Raw genomic sequence first — 26,478 nt, 5'->3', positions numbered from 1 at the left:
TCGCAGAAACAAGCACTTTACATTTTGAGAATATTTCAAACACATAAGTGTCCAATCTTACATGAATCATCTGGCCTGAATAAAAACCCAGTGAATTTGTTGAGGGTGGATTCTTGGTTGTGTTTGGCCACAACAGACAGCATTGTCACAAAACAAAAACAAACACTCCCGAGACTCGAGCAATGACTGCTACAACCTTCATTCAGTCAAACCTCACTGCAACAAAGAAACATCAGAGGTGATTTGGTGTCACCGTGGTCATGGTTGGTTGGAGAGGGCAACATGAGATCCACGAGTCCAGACTGACCCACACTCAGGGTCCATCTGAGCTACAGGATAAGAAGTGACACTGCATGTTTTTCCTCTCAGACCCTGAGTGGACACAGAACTGCATGTTTGGTTGGAGCCAGTGCCCAGTTACAGCCAACGTTTATGTCTTTAAGATGTTCATTTTCTGGTTTCTAATTTGACATTTTTGGAGATACGCTTATTTGCTTTCTTCAGCTGAGATGACAAGACTGACAAACTAAAGCTGGAACCAACAGCCAGTTAGCTTAGCTTAGCATGAGGACTTCAAACAGGGGGGAACAATGAGCCTGGCTCTGCCCCAAGGTATCAAAATCTCCCTAACAACAGTGCTAAAAACCCACTCAAGATGTGTAGATGACGAGCTCTGGTAACTTCCTAGTTTTGTCATCAATGTGAGGTTTCCAGACAACCAGGAAGTTACTGCACCAGCACATAACCTCCTGTAACACAACACGTTACATTTACACTCCTGAAGATGACACAAACAAGATATAAATATGTTAATTTGTGACCTTTATTGGACTGGATTTTACTGCCTTCACAGCCAGGCTATGTCTTTCCCCTGTTTCCAGTACGTATGCTAAGCTAAGCTATAGCTAAGCTATTTAAGTTAGAATATGTAGGATTTTCTCAAATTTTTCTGTTGTGTTAATAGTGTGCAGATTAAAAGGCGAGGTATCCTTCCTTTATTTAGTCAGAGAGTTCAAAGGCATGAAATTAAATAAGAACAATGACACAAATAATGAAAAATGAAATAAAAAAGACAAATCAAAAACCAAAACAAACCAAAACACACACACAAACAAAAAAAGGCTAAACTGGTCAAAAGAGAAAAAAGTAAAATATTGCAAAGCAACTCCAAACGTGCCGTCCAATCTAGAGAGACCATATTTTAATTTCATTCATTAATAATAACAAGTTTCAGCGTTAAGGATTCAACAATTTTTGGGTACCAGAAAACAGATTTAAAATAATCTATTAGGTCTTTTAGTCATCACTAATTTAACAATCCTAACATTTTATCCATCAAATTAAGATCTGTGAATGTGGAAACATCACTAAAGAGAAGTTCAGTAGGGACAGAAACACAAACGGTCGCCTTTATTTCCTCCAATCGGGATCTCCGTCTGACGGCCTGACTGCTTGTGTTTCTTTTGTCTTGGAATTTATTTATTGGTTTTCCATTTTCTTTTTCCCCAAAAGAAGTAAAAACACAAAAAACAAAACAGATGCATAGATACAAAAACAAAGCAAACATTAAACTGATCAAACTAAAACATTCATGTCACAAAAGCTGCATTTCTGTATCAGAAAGTGCAGGATTTGTTGGATAACAGTTTCCAGGTGATGTGTTGAGCGTCCCCTGTCCCTCTTTGTTTTGTAGTACCTGCTTCCAGGGATGAAAGGCAAGTTTCAGATCATCAGAAAAGAGACCCAAAACACAAAGACAACGTCAAAGAGGTAAAGCTAAAGACACAATATCAGATAAGATCATTGCGCCTCTTGGCACTCGCCCTTCTTTTTAGAATGCAGCTGCATTCACAGATCTCAGCAGTTTGTTTAGATGGAGATGACCCAAGTTTAAAAAGAAAAAAAAAACTCTCAGTGTCTTGAAATGCATTTACAAGTCTTAGTTATTTAAGGATATTTGCTGGTAAAATGACGCAAGTTACATTAAAACAACTGTCACTTTAACACCGCAAATCTCAAAAGAACTGAATATTTTCATGAGATGCTTTATGCAACTGGGCACTGGCCTGCAAAAGGCATTTTCATGTACTTCGTCAAGCTGTAGTAAGCATGCACTTATATGGGTGCTTATTAATGAGGAAAATGTACGTTCAAGAGCAGAACCATCAAAACCTGCATTCTAGAGCTTTTCCCTTTAGATGTTGAAGGTGGATTATGAGGAAAAAAGCAGAGCGAAATGAGAGGGAAACCTCCTAAACCTCCTTATATCCGACTGTGGGCTTGCAGAGCACTGGCATTCTCATAGAGATTAAATTCCCCTCACTCTGCGTCTCAGTTCAGGGAGGGGAGGGAGAAATAAAAAACACTGGCTGCCTTGAAAGGAGAAGCAGCTCTTCATTTAGCACGGTAAACAAGAAGCTTTGAAGTCAGCCATTTAAAATAGGATTTACATGAATAAATAAATCTTGTGAGCTCCAACACTGTTCATGAGATGGCACAAGAAGGCAGACGGCTTTGGGTAATTATCTGTGATGGTAACACACATGACAGTGCGAATAACAGCGGCAGGTTATAGTCTTGAAATGATTAATAAACACCAACTGCTCCGTTTGTTTTAACTCTGCTCTGCAGTCATCTGATATCAGCATTCATGATCTTAGGGAACGTTTCCGGGTGTGAGCGTCACTGCTTGATTTGACAGGATGAAAAACAATGAGAGCTCATATTAAACGCCATTTTATTGATGCCATCATTCATTTCAACGACTCTTGGCATCTCACAAAGCCTCTCTGCGTTGCCGTTTGGACGAACAATGAAATCTTTCTTTTCTACTGCCGCTGAAGATGTGCTTCACAACCTTGTGCTTCACTTTGCTCCATGTGAAGTATAAAAAAATAAAATTAGAAATAAAAACTTTCATGTCCTTCTCAAGGATGGGGTTCGATCGCATTTCAAGTTGCAATCCAGCAGCGTATCCACTCACTGAATACGAATGCTTTTGAATTCCTTCTGATTATGATGCCAGAAATTATGTGATAAATTATATGTTAGCAAGTAATTCATGTTGTGTTCTCTTGGCTGCTCCACAAAACGCCTTCGCATCCACACTCTGAAAGTCAGCAAAGCGTGACATTAATGTTATTTTTTTCCCCCAAATCTCTGTCATAGCTAAAACTGAATAATCTCCACATTCACGCAGTCGGCGGGGGCGACTGCTGACTGTGATGAACCAGATCAGCTGCTTCCACGAACAAGTGATGGTCGTGAAGAAATCAGCAGCGTGTTTTTAAAGAATGTAGATACCAAATTTTACCACTAGACTGACTCCTTGGGCTACTTCTAATTGGAACATAAACAGAGCAGAGAGGTGCGATTGATCACAAAACTCAAAGCTTGGATTGCATTATGGTTTTGAGTTTCAGATCGGATCATCTGTGATGTAGCTGCCTCTCTCTGTCGGTTCGGCCCAACGTCCCGCCCACATCGCCACGTGATTGGTTACGGGTCACGAGGAATACTCAAAAATGCCACCTTTTAAATCAGTGATTCTTCCCTAAACCAATCACTGAGCTTCAGAGGGAAACATCTTTACAGCATCAGTATTTTCACTGATAGTCCACATCAAGATTTTGTAAATTTCTTGTTTCATTAAACCACAACTGCTTGCAGAATTTCTCATAATGATAATAATGTCAGTCAGTTTGCAAGAAAATCAAACCGGTTTAAGCTTGCACACCGGACAGGACTGTCAAAAACAGAAACTGACCCAACCATGGAGGAAGACTAAGGAGAGATAAAAGGTCTGACGAGGGATTCGTTAGCTATCGGAGCCCATCCCCTCACCCGCAGCCTCTCCATCTCTGCTCTGGTTACACTGGTGTGTCATGGATGGAGAACAGAAACGGACGTCTGCAGTGCTGCCTGTCTCTGGATCAGTCTTTGCTTACATGATTGTGACAGCCCCTGTTTGGTTCCATGTCTTGGAAGACCTCTCAAACCAGCTTTTCATCCTCCTCCTCCCCCCCTCCTCCTTGAGCTTATCGGTACGGCGGTTCGGGCTGTTGAGGGTTTGGCCTGTAGAGATGCTGCACTCTCACCGGCCGCCCGTTAGCCGGCCAGCCGCCCGGTAACTGTCCAATGACCCTGAGGCCGACCGGCTGGCCGTGTCCTGGGAGTGGGGTGCTAGGGCTGAGGATGTGGGTCTGTCCCGACTGGGGTTCAGATGAGGGGGTACTACTTTGATAGCCTGGAGCCGAGGTAGGGGGAGAAACTGGGTAATGAGGGAGGAGGATGGCTGGCGTGAGGCCGTAGCGTACCTGGAACACTCTAAGAGGTCCTTGCGCTACGAAGCCGTTGGGCCTCTGAGGCTCCTGAGGCTGCTCCGAGTCCTTCTTCACCTCTGGGACTTTGCTCTCCTCCGGCCTCCTGGGTTTGCCCGGCTGCCGCTTGGCCTGGGCGACCTCCTGCATCTTCTCTGCCTGAGCCCGGCGGATATGATACGTCTTCCTGGAGCTTTGGAAGGAGTCCAGGAACTCATCCAGGCTCACGTTTCCCTCCATGAACTTCTCCAGCAGCTCCTGTGAAGAAGGGCAGACAAATAAACCAACATCAGCAGACAGGATGACACACAAAGGGAGGTACGGCTGTGGGGAATCGTTCAAACAAACTCCTCTAAGTATAAAGAGGATTTAATCAGCTCCGGGATGTTTACCCATGAACTCTGGCACAGTTTGTCAGCCACAATATTTCACTGCAGCTACATTTTACACAGCTAACAGCTAACACTCCGTGTGCTGCAACTGTTACATTTGGCAGAGCTTGAAAGCCGTGTGATCTGTCTCTGTATGTGTTCCCAGGATGTGAGAAGCTGAGTGTGAGTCTCGTCTGGCTGAGGACAGAAGTTATACTTGTGAAGTAATCGCTTCATAAACCACAGTGACTGTTTAAAAGCCAGTTCTGAGTTAGCTTAATATTATGGGATTAAAAAGCAAAGGCTTGTTCACGTTTTGATCAGTTAATTACATTCTGCATGTTCTCACAAGCACAAGCAAAGAGCGGGAGGTCTGTAGCCAAAATACAGAGCCTCAGGTGTATTTACTCAGGGCTGACCCAAATGCTCCAAGGTTTTGATCGTTGCCATGGTAAGCCACTGCCAAATCAATGTTGGAATACTTCATTTCTTTCCCTCTAAGAGGAACGAGACGTCGCATCGGCTGCACTGAGAAAGTGGCAAAGGACTGATAAAGGGTGAGAAACTGAACTCCTCTGTGAAGTTTCATTATTGTCTGAACCAGCGGATGTAGAAACCAAGCATGTACGTGTGATACGAGCGCACAGAACATCCACAAGCACTTCCACCCCGCGAGCAGTCCAGGGGCTGAGAATTTTTGGGCAATTTTCCTCAACATGTGACACCTTTCCTTTCTCACTAATTGACTAATTCAGTTAAAAAAAATTAATAAAAGCCGACAAAGTAACAAAGAGCAAAATCATCCCAATAAGTAACTTCTTTCATACTTTTGTTTATGCATTTTTGCACCATTAAACTGCTGTACTCAAAACCGGAGGCTGACAGGAAGGAGAAACCTCGTGTGGCATCAGGCTTGAGTCAAAGCAAAGACAAAAAAAACAGGTTAATAAAAAACCCAGCTGTGTTGTCGTACATGCTGCACGTCCCAAACAAAAACACACAAAACACACACAAACACACTGCATTAAAAATGTCATTTTTATCAAGGTTCAGCTCAGTGCTTCATTTTCATTTTATTTCATGTCTGAATGTTATGCTCCAATGCAGGCGGCGGTTTGTACCTTCCAGATGACATTAAATGGGCTTTGCAGGGAACAGCTGTTCTATAGTGGCGGCAGGGCCAATATATTCACTGCGACCTGAGGTTATTTAATGGTGTCCATGGCAGATGGGGACACAGTGGGGGAAGACACGGCGGGAGGACAAGTAATAAACCACTGTTTGATTAGCCTTTGCTAAAAACTATAAAATGCAGAATAACAGCAGCATTGCCCTTTAAATCTGTGAGTGAGAATCAGTATCTTTAAACAACACTTCACTTGTGCACACACTGCATCATGCATGGGAGAAACCAGGTCACCGGGACGAATCAGGTCACACGGGACGTGTGAAACAAGTCAGGACAATCATCAGGTTTTAGGATTCGATTAACCAGTTAAAACGTTTTCAACAACAATAATAATATTAAACATAATGCAAAACATCTGACGCTTTCTCAGTTCTCAAATGTAATGATGTGCTAGGTGAGGAAAACCTGCATGCACATGCACCTTTTGGCAATTTCAACGGAGAAACGATCCACAGATTGTATCAGATGAACTTTCTTGCTCAGAATACGTCGCTAAGTGAAACCTGGTGGCCACAGCAGGATCTCTGCAGGAGAATCTTTTGTTATTAAGCCACACACACAGTCTTCTAAAGGGTTTTTATACGTGTGCGCACACACTGCAATAAGGGCAGCAGAGCGGTTCCTGACAACACCAGCCCGCCTCTTAGCCACAATCTGACATCTTAACTAGAGCTAAAAGCCAAACCAGTCTGCTCTGTGTGCCCTCAGCTCAGCACGCAATGCTACAAAACAAGAAGTAAAACAACCGAGCCTGAAGGGTCATTTGAAACACAAGCCTCCTGTGAGCGATACATTTGAGCACAAACGACACGTTTTGATCCCTTCATCAGATATCTGTTTTCATGTTCGTACCTGAGAAGGAATCTTCCTTATTAGGAAGCTTGTTTGACTTTAGGCGACAGAGGAGGAAGCTGCTGGCCAGAGTCTTCAAAGGCAGGGATTTCTGTCTGAGAGCGAGGCCAAGGAAAAACATGCTTTTCCAGATTTACATGGTCACGGCGACGCTGCTGTGAATACGTCTACAAGATGTTTTAGAATTTGCCGTATTCATTGTGAAACCATCACAAAAATCTAAAAGACATTTTCGTGACCCTCTGAGAGCTGAATCTGAGCAGAATGAGAGAGACATCTTTGTATTGGTTCAGGTCTACTAAACCACTTTTGTAGCACACGAAGGAGTGTAATTTTACACAACAACACAATAAGACAAACTGGTGAATATGTCAATCTTCAACATGCAGCCATTTGTCATTTTTGTGAATTTAAGGTAGAAAATAACAAACGTGTACCAAACATTTACTGATTCATCTTTCTCATAAACGAATGTGCTGAGTTCTTTTCTCAGCGTTGGTTCGGGAGGCTATTAGGCTTGTGCTGGGTGTTGATCAATCAGTGGACGGCAGCTCTAATGACTGAGTCATGGAGGTATTGATCGGAGCCGTGTGGAGTGGGGGAGGTGTGCTGTGCGGATCAATTCGAGCCTGGAGCAGCGGTGTGGGTTTCATGTGTGAATAAGACTCCCTCTGCGTCCTGTTTAACTCCGAAAGAACATGTAGGATTTAAACAGGAGCACTTGTTAACAGCAAGCAGTGATGGCTTAAGTCTGCCGCTGAAGCTTTTACTGTATAACAAAAAGACAACAGACATTTGTTTTATTGCAACAAGGACCTTCTTCAAGCCTGCTTGAATATGTTTTATGTTTACACAATGCAGAGCAGGATAATAAGGCTGACTGGAACCACAAAAACCATCCACTTTTCTGTCCATTGAAAAATAAGTTATTTTCAGATTAATATTTTTTTTATGACCAAATGAGAGAAAAATCTTTGGAGAAACAGAAAAAATAAAACTTTAAGAAATCCATGCTCCTGTAGCTGAGAGCTGCGGCTGAGTGGCCCGAGTGGAAGAGCTAAAGTAAAAAATACTTTATCTATTAGGACGTTTGAGGAAGACGGAAGGAAGAGCTTTTGTCCTAAAGTCTCTACAGCACACTCAAAACTAGAACGGCACTCTAACAGCACGGGCCAGCAGTCCATACTGCTATGACGTGCAAACACCAAAATGCAGAGAATGGAGAAAAACACTTCAAAAATCTTTTAAAGTGCAAAAAATCTGAATGCAGGATTGACAGAACGCATGCACAGTACGTAGAGGGATTTGTGCAGAGGCTGCCATGGTGGAAGTGGGTTTAGCTGCTCTCAGATGTTGGTGCACTGCTCACTGTATGTATATGCCTCATGTCTCTAGAGATCAAATTGCACAGAAGTGGGTGGGCTGTCAGTGAGACTGAAGACTGCTTTTCAAGAATCTTACTGTGCTGCCAAAGTGATGAAAGACTGTTAGATTCTCAGCAAGAACAAGCGGAAAGCACCGACTTCTTTTAATGTCTCTGTTTTGTTTTGTTTTTTGTACCTCTGAATGCTCCTCGGCACGTGCCACCTCTTCCTGCAGGAGGTTCTGCGCCGTCTGCAGGCTGTGCTTCTGGACGTTAGCCTCTGCAATGACAAAGAAACATCACTCATGCATGTGGAGAAAGGAAGATGAGTTATGACTTCACTTGAGTCGGGAGGGAAAAAGAAAAAATCCAGCAACCGAGAAACCACAGGGGAGAAAATTATTTTCCAAATCACAAAGAGCCTTCAGGGTATGTGCTGACGAAGAGACGGTGGTGATCGGGTGGACAGTGGTTTGCTAGAAAAAAGGGGAAAGGGGGGCTGTAAATATTCAACTTAAAGCTATTTTGGGAAGCTGGTCTTAGTTTGGTTTGCCCACGACACGAAACCCTTTTCTGGCTCTCATTTTTGCCATCCACTCATATTACTTTCTCAGAAGCACCATTTAGATTTGATCATTTCTCCTGTATGCAGCCAGTAAACTTAAACTTCAACAAACACACACGTTTGAATTATTTATGTATGTGTCAATGACATAAAAACTGCAAGGAGCCTTGACAAAAAAGATGGAGGCAGCAGCTCACAAAACCACAATATAATCTGTCACAGAGGATTCGAAACTGCTCCCATCAACATCATATCAGGGACGAGGAAGCAGTGACACGATGACTTACAAGATATTATTTTGTCATTGTGATGCACCACGCCAGCATGCTGTCAGGAGACACCGACGAATACTGAACGCTCCAGGTTTTTCTTGAAAGGTTAATTCCAGCCTTTCTTTCAGCTTCTTTTTGCAGTTTTAGCCATCATTGAACACTAAGCCTATAAAGGTTATTTCTCTGATCTAAATCACAGTATTTGAAGGTAAAAATTCTGTGGTTCAAGCTTTCAGAAAGCTTTTCTCGTTGTAAATACAACCGGGACGTAAGGTTGGAAAATTCAGTGAACTAAAACAAATTTTTGCTTTTGCACAATGTGCTCGTTCCTCCGAGTCTACAATGGCCACAATCTGCCCCGAGGCGCAGAAAGGAATTTCTCTGAGCCTTGAAATGTATTAATAAATGTTACTTTGTTACTAAGGTCAAGGACTTAAGTTTAATTAGATCAACCTTTTGTTGATAATCTTAAATGATGCAACAGTGAGGAGCGTCGGTGGCACACGGTTTGACTACAAACCGCAACATCTCCTCATGCTGTTTTCGATGGCTGTCTACCCCCTCATTTCCTGTCATCTCTCTGCTGCTAATAAAGCAGAGGTGTTCAGGTTGTGGGGGGACCCAGGGCCAAGATAATGGGTGAGGTTGAAGGTGTCGGTGTTCAACAAACAGGAAGTTAGTTATTGTAGTGTGGCAAGCTGACAGACTGTGTGGCTGTGACAAACAGCTTCTCCAGGCATTTAAGGTACTTAGTGTCAATAATCGCACTCCTTTTAGAGCCTCAAGTCAATCACCTCTGAGCAGACAGACTTCTTTAGATTTTAGATTACTGTTACTTCCTGATTATTGTCTATGATGCCCATCATGATTAAATGTCCATATGTCCATCAGCTCAGATGTCATCACAAAAAGATGCGCCATATTCTTCCTGCCTGAGAATTGCTTTCAGAAGTTTTCTTCCGTGTCAGAGTGATCCACTGATATCTTACCGAATAGAAAGTGCAAGAATATTTGAGATGTGGCCAAAAAAGACATGTTTTGTGAGGTCACAGTGAACTCTGACGACCAAACCGAGTCCAAGTGGAAAGTTACCTCAAGGTGTTCTTGAGATATCGTTTTCACGACAACACGGGACAGACAGTGAGATCACAGTGACCTTTGACCATCAAAATCTAATCAGATTAACTTTCACTCCAAGCAGACATTTGTACCAAAGAGATATTACACTCAGGAGAACGGGACACACACAGAGAGATGGAGAGACAACCCGAAGACACAATCCCTCCTGCCATGGCTTTCGCCAGCGTGGAGGCATAAAAATGACTCTGCAGTTACGGCCCCGTTTGACATTTGGCGGAAACCAAATTACACGAAAGCCACGTGTGAGTGACGACCAACAGACACAGGCAGAAACGGGCACATCCCTCCTGATAAATATGCATGAGAGCAGCACTCTGTCACACACACAGTGTGTGTTCACCTCCCGGGGATCGCAGTCGGCCATGATTATGAACAGACATGACCCAGCTGACTGCAAAGTGTGTCTTGTCCCTCCAAGAGACGCTGTGACAGCCACGCGAACCCCCACCAAGTCAGACTGGGTTCAGTGAAGGCTGAGGGGCAAAGAAAGGTCACAGTAATGACTCTAATAACTCTGAGCCCCCGAGGGAAATCTCTACCCCCCATCCAGACAGATCGAGAGAAAATGGACAGCGTGTGCAGGCAGCTGCATTTCAAGTCAAGATGTCCTCTTTAAATGTTCCCTGCTTGTCACCGAATGCAGTTTTGTGATCAGATCATTCACATAAATCTTTACGGGTGATAAATTCCCTTAAAAAGAAGAGGATTTCTGAGAAGAAGACACGACGGCTTGAGCAAATCTCTTCTTTAAAGCAGCACAGTATATTCCGCTTTGTTCACCTCAGCATTCATAATTTATCGATCCACGTTACATTTTAGCTTTCTGGCCAACTCCCGACTCTTTTGTGGTAAAAAGCAAACGTGCATTAAAGAATGGCCTTGTTCACGACCCCACAGTGCAGATGTTGGGTGATGTGGGTGTAATGAGAGGTGACAACCAGGCAAACAACTACTCCCACGGCAGCTGCATGTGACCTACATTTGAGGTGGTGGAGGGCGACAGGGGGAGTGGACCTGGAGGCCAGCGCAGCGCTGCACTTACAAATGAATCGTGTTGGTGACAGAGTAGATATGAGACCATGAGGAGAAACGCCGCTCGAGCACAGAGCGAGCTACGGGCTACGTTTGTCTGTGTATATACGGATCCATAAAATCCATAAAAAGCCTGTACTGACGAAGCAACTGGCCTGATTAGTCAACCAACAGAAAAATAATCCACATCTTTTCCCATGTTTACAGCCTGCAGACGTTCACATCATCTGACAGAATACTTGACGATGTGGCACTATAACCATTAAATGTGGGTTAAACTGCTTTGGCTGACTGGGTAGGTTTACATTTGCTTGTTTTTCTTGGGGAACTTTTGTAGTATATCAAAGCTCTCAGAAAAACATGTTCCCCACTGATTGTTGTGATTTAAATGTTGCTGTGAAATATTAAGTTATTGTAAGTTGAATATGGCTTTTATCATCTTGCTGAAGGGAAAGGCACTTTTCACTATTTTCCAGCATTTTTACAAAACACAGATGATTGATGGATGATGAAAAGAAACCATCAGGCGCTCATTTTCATTCTTTTCCTGTTTGAACTTAACCTCCATTGGCTGTTGAGAGCACCACGTTTCACATACTTCTGCCCAGGACTGAGCCGGCTGGCCCGGACCAACCAAATCAAGCATGTGTTCTGGAGTCAGTAAAATTTGAAGACCCTCTGTTCCCACAACAAAAGAAATGGTTTGACTTTCAGCCACCAATGCCCCTCAAGCCCTCAAGATTTCCAGTCCAGTCAGGTTTAGAGTCAGCGTTAAAGTCCTCTGCAGTGAGCAGAGGCCAAACCAGCATGGTGTTCTTGGAGGACTTGTGCTGTGGGAAACACTTATCAGTGTGACAGTTACTGTCACTGTGTGGGCTGAGCAGTAATCTCTCGGCAAACAGCTGACGTCAACGTGTTAACGAACCTCGCTCAGGCTGCCGGACACCTCCAGTACTCACTGAACTGAGTTCAGCAGTATTTCACCCGCCTCAGACTGCAGACAGTGGATACAGGAGCTCTGCTACGTCTCATGATCACATGTGTTTCTGCTGTCAGGTGGTTCCCAAAAGCATTTTGTGAGAAAATGAAACTATGATGGAGTACTGCCAATCCTGCTTCTAATGAGTACTATGATGAGGAGGTGATGGTTTGGTTCGTGTTGTGATTGGACACTGAGGTCGGTGACACACTTGGAAGTATTTTTACTTACCCGCTACATGTGGAGATGCAGAGACACAGGTGTGCAGGGGTGTGAAGTTCTCTTATTTCATCCTTCACACAACTTGTCCTGTCACTTCTCACATTCGCAGCAGAGTGCAGCACTAAGAATGACGTAGAGGAGACACCCTGAAAGTGTGTGTTCAGGTCATCACATCGAGACAACAAAGGCACACCAAAGACACGGGGCCCCATTTTAATGTCAAGCATGCAGCGGTGGGCGTTTGGCTGCGTGGACACTGTGGGCGTCTCCACAAGCTGCTGCGGCACAAAGTACACAAGGGCTGAACCGGAATGCAGATCAGATGATGTGCTGATGTGCCAGTCAAAGTGAGTTATGACAACAGCAGCTTCATCAGAAAATCATAAGCAGAGCAACACGACGGATGTGTGTGGTTATTTTGTGACAGCACAGTGTGATTTGCATGCACTTTATGTGATATATGGTTGCAGCTGGAGACAGCAGATACTCTGAGAATCACTCCGATTAATTAAGAGATCAATGCTGAATTAAACACATCTACAGTTTGCAACTGTTTGCATTGTGGGCATTATTCTGTCACACCACACACTCCAGTCCAACAACGTTCTTCATACAGCGCGCAAATCGATCACAAGAAACTGAAGTTTTCAGTGCTCATTCATTATGTAGATAATTTTGACACAAGAGACTTTTTCAAGCTTATGCAAAAACATTACAAAATAAAACAGAAGTGGGCTGATTTATTGAATATGACAAATGAATGGCAGTCACTCAATGTCAGTAAAAAAAAAAAAAAAAAAAATCAGCACAGCTTTGACTTTTCTTACAGCGTCCACTCTTGCAACAGACTTCTGCGTTTCATGCCTGACCTGCCAGCAACATGGTCTCTGGTCAGACTTCTACATACCAATGCGACTGACTGATGTAGCGCCAGCTGGAAACAACACAAACATGGAGATGCCATGGTCGATGATAATGAATACAATTCTTTCCCCCTCAAAAGCTGCTAACGCTGCGGCACTGAATGCTTTGGAGAAATCAAGTGAAGAAATGCAGTTTAACATGCCGGGAAAGCAATCTGCTGCTGATCACACACAAATAGGTCATGGTATTACAGATGGGGCCTTGCAGGGCATGGATGTATCCGAGGCTTGAAAGTTAGCCAGCGAGTCAGCAGTGAATTACGCCCCTGCAGCACTCCAGCTTCATGTTTGTGCCGTCTAACACAATGGCGAGCTGAGAGGCTATCTGAGCCATCCAACACAAGTGTGGTAACAGCCTGACAGCTTCTCGTGAAGTGCTGCAAGCTGAGAGTAACACTTTGATATTTTTACTTTCATTCAGGACTCTTGGCTGAAAGCCGCCAGGCTCTACTGAGAGGAAATAATATTTGTAATCAACATGATACACACCATCAGCCTATCCACAATCTGCGAATCCTTTTCAGCGCTCAACGCTGTGGTGTCAGCGCCGTGACATCTTTTTTCCTTCTGGTTGAGCGTCTGCGGGTTGATGATCTTTCCTCAGTCTGTTCAGTTATGGTCAATGCAGCTCATGGGATTAATGCTGGCTTTCACACAGCTGTCTAATGCCAGAAGCCATGTTTCTGACAGCTTTATATGAAACCTATTTCAAAGATCTCACCCCGTTTGCTTCCCATTTGGAATACCCGGATCCCTCTGCACTTTGATCCATGTCACTGCATGACTCTGTTGTTGGTTAGGGCTCGCCTGGATGGGAGCTTCACAAGATCCCCCAAATTAAATCCCCACTGTGCAGGTGGCCCTGACAGTCACATTTATAATTTGAAAGAGAGCAGCGTTCAAAGTGCAAGAGCCAGGATTTGAATTACAACTTACATGATTAATTATGTCTTAACAAGCTGTGGTTAATGCCAGTTTAATCTGATAAACCTGTGTTAGACTTAACTTGGGTTTATTAAATCCAGCAACATCACTTCAATCAAATTCTGAACACACAGTCAAGTTTTCAGTATTTTCTTGCAGCCTCCCACATCTCATTAGAATGACAACTGTGGCTGGAAAATGTATGCAAAACAACAAAAAAGCCAGTCTTGACTGTTGTCTGGTCAGCGTGTTCTCTGTATGCCAGTGTCTGAAGTACTTACATTTGCCCAAACAGCAACAGCAGGGAGAAGCCCTCACCAGCTTCCCACCAGAAAGCCAATTATGCTGGAAGGCACAAACAAGCTCAGTGGATCCAACCCCCACGTTTCTGAGGTGGCAGACAGGAACTCTGGCCCTGTGCTTTGTCTGCCAACTGTGAGCAACACCCTCAGCATTGTTTCTTGTTCTGTGTGTCCTCTGACACCGCTTTTCTTTTACTCTGAATCTCTAAAATATGTATCAGACACTGAGCTGACTCACATTTAAAAACTGAATGTGACCCGGCAGTGAACTTCATAAATGTCTTAATATACAAGACAAAGCTGGCGTCAGATTTTTGACACACCTGCAAGTCAGTGACTTGTCGACTTTCAGTCAAAGAGTGTAAAGCTTTTAATCCAGTCTGAATATGGAAAGTCCCAAACAAAAAGCTTGGATACACCATGTGCACTTTGTTCTCCACCTACAAACAGTCATCCCGGTTCCCAGAGGAAGTGAATATAAAAGCCTTGTCTCACAGTTCGCATTCACTTAGATCTGGTGTGGTGGCAACAAAAAAAGCCCATAAATCCATTCTGATGACCACACCCAACATCACAAATACAAGTAGGAAAATAAAGACTTAGGAAATACAGTCCTGCAGTAGGCTGTTCAGAGGCTGACCTCTGCTAGTCCTGAACTAGTGGGCGTGTGGCGAATTTACTGTGTGGTCCGTGGGTAAAAGTTCAATTGTGATGATATTGTGTTTCACAGAACTTTCCACAGGGATATGGAGTAGCCAGCCAGAGGAGAAAAGCAGAGGGGTTTGGGCGTATGACCCACCAGAGAAAAAATTCGGCTGTAAAATCCCAAATTTGGTGGCCTCAGGCACATTGCAATGCCACTATAACTTCATATACGCTGCACTGAAGGTCCACGTGATTTGGCTTCACTTTTCAGGAGCCGTCGTGTCACATATGCTCCTCTTCAACAGACAGGGAGATCCAGAGCTGGACAGGCCTGCTTAGTTACAGTTGCTAAGCCATGACAGGACAATCAGTGTTCAGGGGGAGATGTTTAGCGAGCGGTTAATTTACCTCAGTCTGCCTCAGCTCGCCTTCCTCTGCCTCGGTGATGATTTCACTAATGTCTCCCAGAATGCTTTTCAGCGCCCACTGAGGAATCAGAAGTGGCCACAGGCGCACATAAATACAGCAAACGAGCCACTTGGGCTGCGGACGAATCTCGAACTCATAAAGAACTCCACGCTGAGGCTGCAGCACATTCTGCTCGACTGAAACTGCTGGCACTTTTCTTTTACTGGATTTCTAAATGTGTAATTTTAAAAGCTACCTGTAAAATCTAGAGAGAAGCTCCAGTGCTTTGATAAAAAGTCAGCGACACTACATCTGACACCGTGTGTTGATGTTTTAAATAGCGCCGCAGCTGCGTCAAAAAATATCTCAATGTGATCTGATGCTGTCAACATTTGAACTGTTATCCAATAAAAATAGACTTCAAGACTGAATAAATGCACGTGGCTTTTTATCAGTTGGTGTCTCAGAGTGAATGTTACTCTAAACAAACCTGTTTGTCGGCTCTGCATACTACTAATTTGAAATTTGCAAATCTGAATTGCGATTTTTTTTTTTTTTTGCATCAACTTGAGAAAATGTTTACCAGGTAAATTACCAACAGATTGGAAAGGATGGTTTCACTGATGGCAGCGGAGTGGGGTTTGTCGGCAGTACCTGAACACCACTGCAGAAAGGTGAGGGATTACACCTCCAGACGTCAGCTACAGTTAAAGTTATTTTTTGAAGGACGTATCTCCAAAGTCACAAAATGTTCCCTCCTAAAGCATCTGCGAAAGGTTCTGACAGCACATTTCTTTGCCTTCCCTTCATTGTCCTCTCTTGCACATCTTCGCAAAGCAACTCAAGCAGGTTTTTAATGGCAGTGTTTAGGTGGTTAAACTACTTAGTTACAGTTAGGAAAAGATCATTGTCTTTTGTTGGTTCATACTTAAACCAGAAGATGTGTTAAAACTTTACTAACATTTAACATTTAATGAGAAAAAATACCAATCTTGTCACCAGTCAGTGTGCCTAAACCTGACCCACCCGGGACTCAGAGTCACTCAGAAAATGTCACTGAAAATGGTCTTGGCAGCAAAACAAATTAGTATACAGGTGCTTTAACAGAACGAGGTCACCCATGTTTGAAGCTGCTATATTCCACCTTAAAGACAGTGTTGATGATTAGCACCTGGGCTAGCAGCTGAAGGAAAGCAGAGGGAAGTGAATGACAATAATAGTTGTGAGAAAGTGTCCGGAGTACATGTTAAGAATCGCTCAAGGTTTCAACACCACCTGGGGACTTCGACCGCAACACACTCTTGCCAGCTTTCTCTGGTCACAGATCCCCATCCACCACACAGCAGGATGCATTAAACAATACAGCTGCCTGCCTTGATCCGCTCCACAGTTTGTCTCTGCTACAATTACTCGCCTCCAGAAAACGCTCCTCATTTATCTTTTTTTTCCCCTCTCCCTTGTTGCAGAAAATGTGAATCAGATGTTTTGCAGAGGAAGGACGGACCCCCACCCATCCTGCTTTGCTGGGGAGGTGGGACAGCATCTGTGTAATGTGCACACACTGACAGGAAGTTTAACATTCCACCCGACTTCCATCACTGACCGGCAGCTGAGGCCGCAGCACAACGCTGGCAACGCGTTTTCATCAGGGCAGGCCGGGCGCCGGGCCTGCTCCATAAAGACACACACTCGCATATATATAAGCAGCGGTTGACATTACAACTGGAAATTAATGCAACAGGATTTATTTCGTCACCTGCTCTTGGCTCTTACGCTGCAAAAAATTTTCAAAAGCTTGCCCATGAGGCTTAAAATTTAGGGCCGAGGCTTAAAAAGACATCCTCTGGTGCCGCCTCATAGCCGTCCCGTCAAAAGCATGACTCGCCTAAACAAAGACAAGGCCCCTTTCACCCCACAAATTCCTTGACAACTGCTGCAAGCTTCCTGCCGGCATTTGATATGCTTCATTTCGTTCCCATGACCGAACTCCAGTCATGCTGAGGCTTTTGCTGAGCGGTTGAAGGCTCGTCTCGCTGACACACTGAAGCTTTTCTGTACTCTGATGTGAAACTTCCCTCATTCTCTGCGAGAGCGAGAGTGTCACAGCAAGTCAAATGGGATTTCGGCTTTCGCTTTGCTTTCTATGTCTCAAAGCGTGCAGTAAAGGCTGAGTGTCTTACTGCAATTACAAGGTGAGACAATGAGGAGCCACTGAGGGACATCGTGTATAATTAACTCTGACCTTACGTGGTCCAGATGCGACCTTTTCTTTCTGCAATTTCTTCTTTTAGTTTGCTTTCACCAACACAAAACCGTATGAAAGCTCTGTTTCAGTAAATAAGAACGACAACAACAGTTTAAGGTCACATAGAAATCTGTCTTGCCACCAGAAAAATGGCTGTGATAATGCTTCACTTTCACTTAGCGGCGCCATATTTACCCATCCAGCCCTGGAATCTGAACCAGTGACCTTGCCATCCTAAGCACCAGCTCCTCTTGACTTATGTCTCGACAGCGATCGTCCACTGGCATCCTTTGTGAAACCAGAAACACCCCCCCACCCCCCTGTCCTCACCCTCTCCTCTTTCTCTCTTCAATGCTGGGGTAAACTCACCAAGCTGACTCTGTTTTTCCCAGCATGTGGTTGCCAGGTTGGACAGTTCCCGGTATTTCTCCGCCAGTTGGAGTTTGCCGTTACAAAGGCGGGGTCGTCGGGCGAGGCTCTCCTCGGCCAAACTCCGATTGGAGGTCAGCAGCATCTCTCTGTCCACTTGAAGATCCTGAAACTAAACAGAAGCCCAAAGTCAACAAATGTCAGATTAGTCTACCATACCATATGTGGTGCAGCTGCGCAGTGTGTGCATGCTGATGCCCTAAATCGTGTAGGACATAAAATTCTTTCAACATGCATGTGGATCAGGAAACTAATGCTGTGTGTATTCCTCTGCCTACTTTTGTTACAGGCGTTCATTATGTAAAAGTCTGCTGGTTTAATATACTTTAACTTATGTGTTTAACTTTTAGGCAAAAATCTGTTGACTACAAGAGAAGTTTGTCAAAGCACGCGTGTTGTTAGCCTGCTGTGCAAGTAGCAACACTACAGAGTACGACAGGCGAGCGTGGTGCACACTGCCGCTCTGTTCATGGTGCTATAGAGGCACAGAGAGCGTTTAACAAGACAGACCGAGTGATTTTTTTTTCCTCTACGGCTGCATGGAAGTTATGTTGGTGCAATGAACTGGTGACAGAGAGTCCCAGCGGTTCTTGTCTGCTATGTAACACAAGGCAGTTAGACCCACTACAGCTGCATGCGTTTGCATACCTCGAACGACCTGAGAGCTGGGAGGAAATTGCAGCTGAGCTGAGACAGTTTCGTGTGTACTTGAAACCCACTGGGAGCGGCCTGATACATTCACTGTTGTAGCCGGACTGCTTTAACTTCTCATGCTGGCCAATGGAGGCTGCAGAGGGCACTGAATCATCTGAATGTGAATGGTCCTGCTCAGTCTCCCCAACCCACCTGCTCCCTCAGGTTATTATAGTAGGCTGTTACTGACACGAACAAATATGAGATATCAATCATCCCCACCGCCAATATCAACTGCTATATGTCACTTTGTGACTTCAAACTGGAGACATTTTTGATGTCCAACTGAACGTTCTAAATTGTGTTTTGACCTTGGGAAAAATGCTTTTTTTTTTAAGAATAAGAATGGCAAAATGAGTTTTGAAATCACTTTGTATCAATGATTTGACAGCTATTAGTTTCTGTCGCTACTTCCTTGTTTACGTAATCGTTTTGTGGTAGCAGGTTCAGCTCAGAGGACTGAGTAAACCCTGTAAACATGTAGTCTGCCTACAACACAAGTTACTGGAAAATTGAAGTCATTTATGCAAAAATGTCCTCAGATGTTAGTGGCAGGACCGGCTGCCTTCATTATAAAATGTGAGTGGAAACCCTGAGCCTAATAAAGCAAAAGTAATTTGTGGTCAAGGGTCACAATTCTGGATGTTTATGGCTTCAACATGCTGTCAACTGCAGCATTCATGCTGTTGGGAGATTCAGGGATGGTGGTGGGGGTATGTGTATATGGGGGGAGGTGTGGGCAATCATTGTCACTCTACCATATGAGCTGAAACCTATAAATTATTAAAACACATGCCACTCCCTTTATGTGAGACAACACAGTCACAGCATTGCTGTAAAGGACGAGTCGGGGTCCCAAACGCTGACACGTTGCCACTTTGTGAGCTTCACGCCGCAAAAAATCTGAAACCTCTCTGACCATGTCATCATTCTGAGCATTCCTGCGATTCTGCCTGGCCAGATACTTTTCCCGCTCAATTGTTTTCCCTCTGCAGTCAGTCACTTAAGAGCCTGAAGGCCGTGTCATTGAGTCCAGCGTTGTACGGTGCATCTGTCTCACATTTTACGGGTCATCAAAGGGATGTACGAGTCCCAAGTTAAGAGGAATTTGCAGAATGTGCCCTGTAGTCAAAAGAAGCCCCGTGTGAGTGCAGAAAGAGATGCCACAGATCCGCTGTTCATTCCACAAAATGAATTCCCGGCGAGCGTAAAGATGACAGTTAAAGACTTATCGCCCAATCATCTGTGCCCTTTTCCCTAAACAGGAATCAATACAGACACATTTCCTACTTTGGCTTGTCCGCCCTGTTTATCAAACAACAACAACAACGCCCGCTGCAGTGTTCAGAGTGCGAGTGTTGTTTTGTATTTTGATGGACTTGCTGTAAAGCAGGGCTGACACTGTTTACCGCGCCAGACAAATGACACTTGGGAAGCATTTAGGAGTCCGGAGTTGAAGACGAGGAGCAGCGCTGCTGTTTCCTGCGGCTGAACACGTCTGACCACATGAAATGCAGTAAACAGGGGTTTCTCCTTTGTCTTAAATGAGGCTCAAACTTAATTGGGCTGCTGCAGTCCAAGGCCACCAACCTAACATTCAGTTCGTGATGAAACCGACCGTCTTTTCCATGAGAGAGAATTCTTCATGTCACGCCAAGTCTGCATTCAACTGAGAGAAACGGCGGGCAATGTAATGCCAGTCTCCACCGGGCGGCCAGCTTGGTAAATGTCTCTTCGCACCATTTGGAATGAGTTTAAAGCAGATGTGATCAACATTTTGTAACAACAACAATGGATGAAATGAGGACGATAGGAGGAGACTGAATATCAGACTTACATTCTTCAGGTGGACAGAAACACTCCAGACTCCAGAGAAACGCTCAGGTTTGCTTTATAACTGCTGGACGTGTAATTAAGCAGCTGCTTGCTAACAAGTTCGCCATATGTCAAGGTTGTGTTAACAGCTCGTTATAGCAGGTTTACAGGAAAATTCCATCCCTGCGTTTGCATACATGCAAATTTTTTTCATGACAAATAAAGCTGGATGATGTCAAAAAATGTAATTGCTAGTACCATGGCCGAATAATCTGCAGAAAATATCTTAAGGCAATGTTTCTGACTGGTGCTGCCACCGGGATTTATTTTCAATTTGTGGTCTGCATATTTTAAAAACAGACATGTTCGTATCTCAAGTTGATCTTGTAAAACCGCAGATTGTGAGCTTTTGTACAGATTGAACCAATGAGCTGTAATGTGCGACTGATTTTTTGAGGTGCTGCTCGCCGACTTCCATTCGAGCTGTAAGCTAAGCTCAGCTAAACAGCTGCTGGCTACATTAACGTGAGACATGAGAGCGATGTTGATCTTGCTTTTTCTAACTCTCCTCCAGGAACGGAGTAAGAGCATCTCCCAAAATGCCAAACTACTGTCTCTTGTTCTTATTGTCCTTAAAATGCACGCTTTTGGTTGATCAAAGAACAAATAAACATAATGATGAATCTGACTAGCTGTGCAAGGTGTTAGTGTTGTACTTTCTGTTGTAATCAGTGGTAACTGTAATCAGATAAATTCAGGTCTGTTTAATACCAGGCGCTGAAGAGTTTCATCCTTTTGATCTGACTTTTTTTTTTTACACGTCCGTTTATTGTTGTGCTTCTCAGAATGACTTTCTGATCCCCGACAAAATGCTGCAGCTGCAGTGCATTTGTGGCTGCCGAGGATCTTTTTTTTCTTTTCTTTTCTTTTCTTTTTTTTTTACTATAGATTTGCTCCTGTGAACTACATATTTAATCAGTCAATCTGCCAGTTGATTAATGGTTATGTTATTTATGGGAATTAGGCTGTAGCATTCATGATTATGAGTCATGAATGATTTACACTCTGCGGTTTACATAACGCTCATCATTAACATGAGATTAATGAAGCGTCCTGCTCCCAGATCTCATATGGAGATGAGAGATGGGTTCTGAAACCAGCCAACCATGATAATGTACAGCACATGCTTTGATATATTCTGTAGAGTAAAGGGGACTACGTCACTGGGAGACAGACTACTTATATGACAAACGTCCTCTGCAAGCACAGGTTCTGTAATATTAGTTAATGACAGACAAATGGGAGTGCGAATGAAGAGTTGCTAAAACACTCCTGTGCACTCTGGACTGTGGGTCTGAGTGACTCTGCTCTGCTCCCAGGGGAGGATTGTATGACCTCTTGGTGAGATTAAACCACTGCGGCTCCATCATCGCCAGGTTTCAGATGTCACGAACAGGACGAGTAAGTAAGTAATGCCGTCCCTTGTTTCTAAGCAAAATCACCCGAATCGCCTGCTTTTGGTATCTTAATTAATCAAGGAGGAAGATTATAATAGAAAACAGCAATCTCAAAGGTCCAGTGCAGCGGTTCTCAATGTGGGGTCCGTCAACAAAGATAGCTGTGAACATGTATGATGATAAATATTCCACCCTGGGTATGTTTCACTGTACACACTGCACACATCACTCCACCCACAGCTGTGAAAGCAATGCAGTTCTGAAGCCTACACTGAATCCTGACTGGAGATTTTTTTCTGCTGGAGGACCCCCAAGGCAAACTTAATCAAAACAGGGGTCATAAAGAAGTTTGGGAACCACATTGCATCCATGCGTGTGCGTGTGCGTGTGTGTGTGTGCGTGAGAGAGAGAGAGAAGGAGAGAGAGAGAGAGGGAAGGAGAGAGAGAGAGAGGGAAGGAGAGAGACACGGTAAAAGAGAGCAAGTGATCGCAATATCGCTTTATGCTAGGAAGGTCATCAAACAGCCCCAAAACATGCCTCTCTGACGTGGAGATTAAAGCACGTAGATTTCCTTTACAAACCGACCAATTTTAACTTTCCACGTTTCCACACGAAGTGAATCTCGTGAAAGAATGCAACATGAGATGTTTTGTTATTATCGAGGATCACTGCTCAATTCGGCATCAATCCAACACATCAAGACGCAACTTATTGCGATAAAAGTAGACTTTTACTCAGAATGAATTCTGCTTGCCGACGCATCTTTCGAGGGAAGAGGACAGAGGACGACCAGTTGTTAAACTTGAGGTTTCATTGAAACAAGTCTTGTTATATATACTGCAGGAATGCCGAATTTAATAGAGTGCCGTAAGAAATCTAATATTTTAAGATATCTTCTACCTGCTGTGCAGATGGTCTGTGGGATGAAGAAATACTACATTGTCAGATCTCTAAAGGGAGTTCTGCGCAAAGACTAGAGCCACATAACGGCGCGTATGGGGTCTTCAACACCCCGATATGATGCTTCCAGCATGATAATAACGCTTGACGCATAAAACAATGAAATGTACAAACACAGATATAAATCCCCCTGTGTTTTATCTTCGTCTCAGTAACTAATATTTCACCGCAAACATTGGGAGGAGGGTTTGTGGGGAACGAATTGGAAATCCGACCACTCGCCACGCAGACAATCGATGAGCCATGTAAAGCGGATTTGCGTTACACATTGAACATGAAATGTGATGTCCAAAAACAATTAAACGCTCCTTTTCAGCGAGGAACAAAGACACAGCCGGGAAACGACGGAACAACATCGTTTAAGACGGAAGAAGAGGTTTAACAAAGCGTCAATAAGGCGCAAATTCCTTACGGCACTTTGGCTCTTTGGGGAGCAGAGGATACCTTACCTTCTCATTGAGCCGAATGATTTGGTCCATTTTGTCGTCGTTTTGTAAAAGCTCCCTCAGCTCACTTGTGCTTAAAGCCCTGTAGCCGTCAGGACAAGTGTTGGACTCCTTCAAGTTGGACATTTTATTCCTCCAAATTGCGGCTAGAGACGGTTTGGAAACATAGAGTCCGCACAGCGGTTACATCTCGCTCACATTGGAATGCGATGCGATCAGCCCGCATGTAGCGTCAACACACACACCGACCGTCAACCGGTAGACTTCCTGTCAACACCTTCAAAATAAAACAGCCGAATCCGCCTCGGTGGTGGTGAGTAGGCATAATGTGTGACGATCGTGAGGTTTTACCTTTTATTAAGAAATAATAATGTATTTCTTTTGCTTTTTTATTATTGCTCTGAATCTGCAAAGTAACCAAGTTAAGTCTACCACAAGTTCCGTTTTAGATTTTTCAACATTAAGGCCCTCTCGCTAAGTTAGTATCTGATCTCACTATGATTTGAGAGAAATCTTTTATTTAAATGAAAGTACTAAAATCACTGTATAAAAGTGTAAAAGAAAAGTTAAAGTCCTGCACTGAAAACTCCACTCCAGTGACAGTATGTCAGTAGGCTATACTCAGCTACATGTAGTAGACCTACTTTAAATATTAAAAACAAAGTACTCCATGCACAAAAATGTCCCCCGTTACCTGTTATACTATTATATACAATACCATTCAATTTTACTAATGATTATTTTCATGATAGATTAATTTACCGATTAATTTTTTCCGTTTATCAACTTTTTAGAAATTCAGAAAATAGTGAGAAATGTTGTCTCATTTAGCCAAACAGTCGTAAACACCTCACAATTACCAAGAATAAATGCAATATTTAAATATTAAAAAGGAAAAATAAAGAAATAATAATAATTTTAAAAAAACTGCTTTATAAAATAAAAGGAAAAGCAGAGGAAAAACTCACATTTGTGAAGCTGGAACTATGAACTTTTTTTTGCATTACAATTGCTCAAACTGTCAGAGTAAATCAGAGTAATTCCCAGTTAATCTTCCATCAAGTGACCAACTTGTCACTGTGGCCACATCTCTCAAAGACCGTCACCTACTCTTTGAGCATTTCTCTGGCCTGTATTTTCTCTTTGCCGAGCCCTCCTGTGATCAGTTCACTAAACCCTAAAATGTGGCAGAGTCCCAACATCCAAAGCCACTTACATCCACTGAACATCTCAGGACCAAGTGAAGCCCGACTGATGGCTGACAAGACATTATTATGTGGTCAGTGTGAGGGATTATTAGACGAATGTAGGTCACCAAACTATTGATTTAGGGCGTTTTTCATCAACAGAGTCCAAATGATTTTTTAGTAGATTCTTGCCCCGTCTGGAGTCTAATATCTGGACTCAGCATGACCGCCCTGAGGCATAAACACAGGGTGATTCACTGCTGGGCTGCTCGGGGCCCTGCCGCCACCAGGGGGCCTTCAAAACAGCCAGCGAGAAAAGGAAAGTGAAAAAAGGATGGATGATGGAAATTGAAGTTATTCCATGTTTTATTCCATTTTAGGATCAAATTCTGCTCGGGGCCTGCAAAACTTTTGGAAACACCACACGAAGGAGAACTGTTGCAGTATCTTATTTAGTGTGTAGGTGGAAAGTGACAAGAACTGGACTCAGGGATAATTTTTCTGTACTTGTGCTTGAAAATTTCCATGTCGTGCTGCTTTATCCATCTACTCCAATACATTTCAGACTGAAACATTGTACTGCAGTTTATTTCACAACCACAGATACTGTTGATACTATTCAATCATTTACAAGTATTAAGTAGGAGTCTCCCCTCCCAACTTCTCCACTGATTTCATTTCTATACTGTTTGAACTGAATATGTCACAAATAAACAGGGAATACAGAAAAGTCAAACAAATGAAAACAAATTTGTGGTTTCCGTTTTGACACCAGCAATCATCTCACTTGACCTCAGATTTATCTTGTGACCCTTTGAAGGGGCCCCACCCTGAAGTCGAGAACCACTGGACGAACTTCCTGAACTAATTAAAATAAATCTAATCCCAGTTAGACCTGCTGCAGCACTAAAATGCTGCTTACAGATCTACGCATTGGCCACAGGGTCACATTTTACTGCCGAGTGACTGCTTTAAACGTCTGTACTTGTACTCAGGTTTAACTGCACTCTAACTGCCTTTGACATCACGTTTGAGCCTTCAGGAAATGAACTCAGCTTTGGTTTCCTATTGTACGGCCGGCAGCAGGAGAACCACATCACCACTTTTGCTGACTTCTGCTGCAGTTGTTGCCAAACAGTGGTAAGAGGCACTCTAAACTCTGGTTTGAGCAGACAAGGTGCTTATTCTTTTGTGCTGATTGAAGAAATGTGTCGGTAACTCGTCAGACACAAACACAAAGTGACTTTCTAACCAACCAAAATACTTTGAGATATTTTTTTTCATTCTTTTCTTTTCTTGTCTTTGGCACCAGATTCTTGCTCTGACAGTTTTTCGTAACTGCAGTGCAGGCACAAATACACTCTATAGACAAAAGTATCCAGACACACCTCTCGATGGGGCTGTTTCTCAGGTATTGGCCTCGGCTCCTGACTTCCAGTGAAGGGAAATCTTAATGCTTCAGCATACCAAGACATTTTGGACAATGCTATGCTTCCAGCTTTGTGGCAACAGTTTGCTGAAGGCCCTTTTCTATTCCAGCATGACTGTGCCCCAGTGCACAAAGCAAAGCTCCATAAAGACATGGTTGGATGAGTTTGGTGTGGAAGAACTTGACTGGCCCACACAGAGCCCTGACCTCAACCCCATCCAACACCTTTGGGATGAACTGGAATGGAGATTGTGAGCCAGGCCTTTTGGTCCAACATCAGTGTGTGACCTCACAAATGGAAACACTCCAA

General features: G+C 43.6%; 1 protein-coding gene across 1 annotated transcript; it reads right to left on the bottom strand.

Moving 5' to 3' along the window:
* On the bottom strand, positions 1–23,842 carry vps37d (VPS37D subunit of ESCRT-I). The gene is made up of 4 exons (XM_046410923.1): positions 23,556–23,842; positions 18,121–18,292; positions 8,292–8,374; positions 1–4,577 (listed from the first exon to the last, which is right to left on the bottom strand). The coding sequence occupies exons 1-4, from the start codon at positions 23,676–23,678 to the stop codon at positions 4,038–4,040; spliced, it is 918 nt and encodes a 305-aa protein (XP_046266879.1). The 5' UTR covers positions 23,679–23,842; the 3' UTR covers positions 1–4,037.
* Between the last annotated feature and the right edge of the window lie 2,636 nt (positions 23,843–26,478).

The sequence above is a fragment of the Scatophagus argus genome, chromosome 14, assembly GCF_020382885.2.
Source record: "Scatophagus argus isolate fScaArg1 chromosome 14, fScaArg1.pri, whole genome shotgun sequence".
In the NCBI taxonomy this organism is placed as follows: Eukaryota; Metazoa; Chordata; class Actinopteri; family Scatophagidae; genus Scatophagus; species Scatophagus argus.
This window is presented reverse-complemented; position numbering and strand designations above follow the sequence as displayed.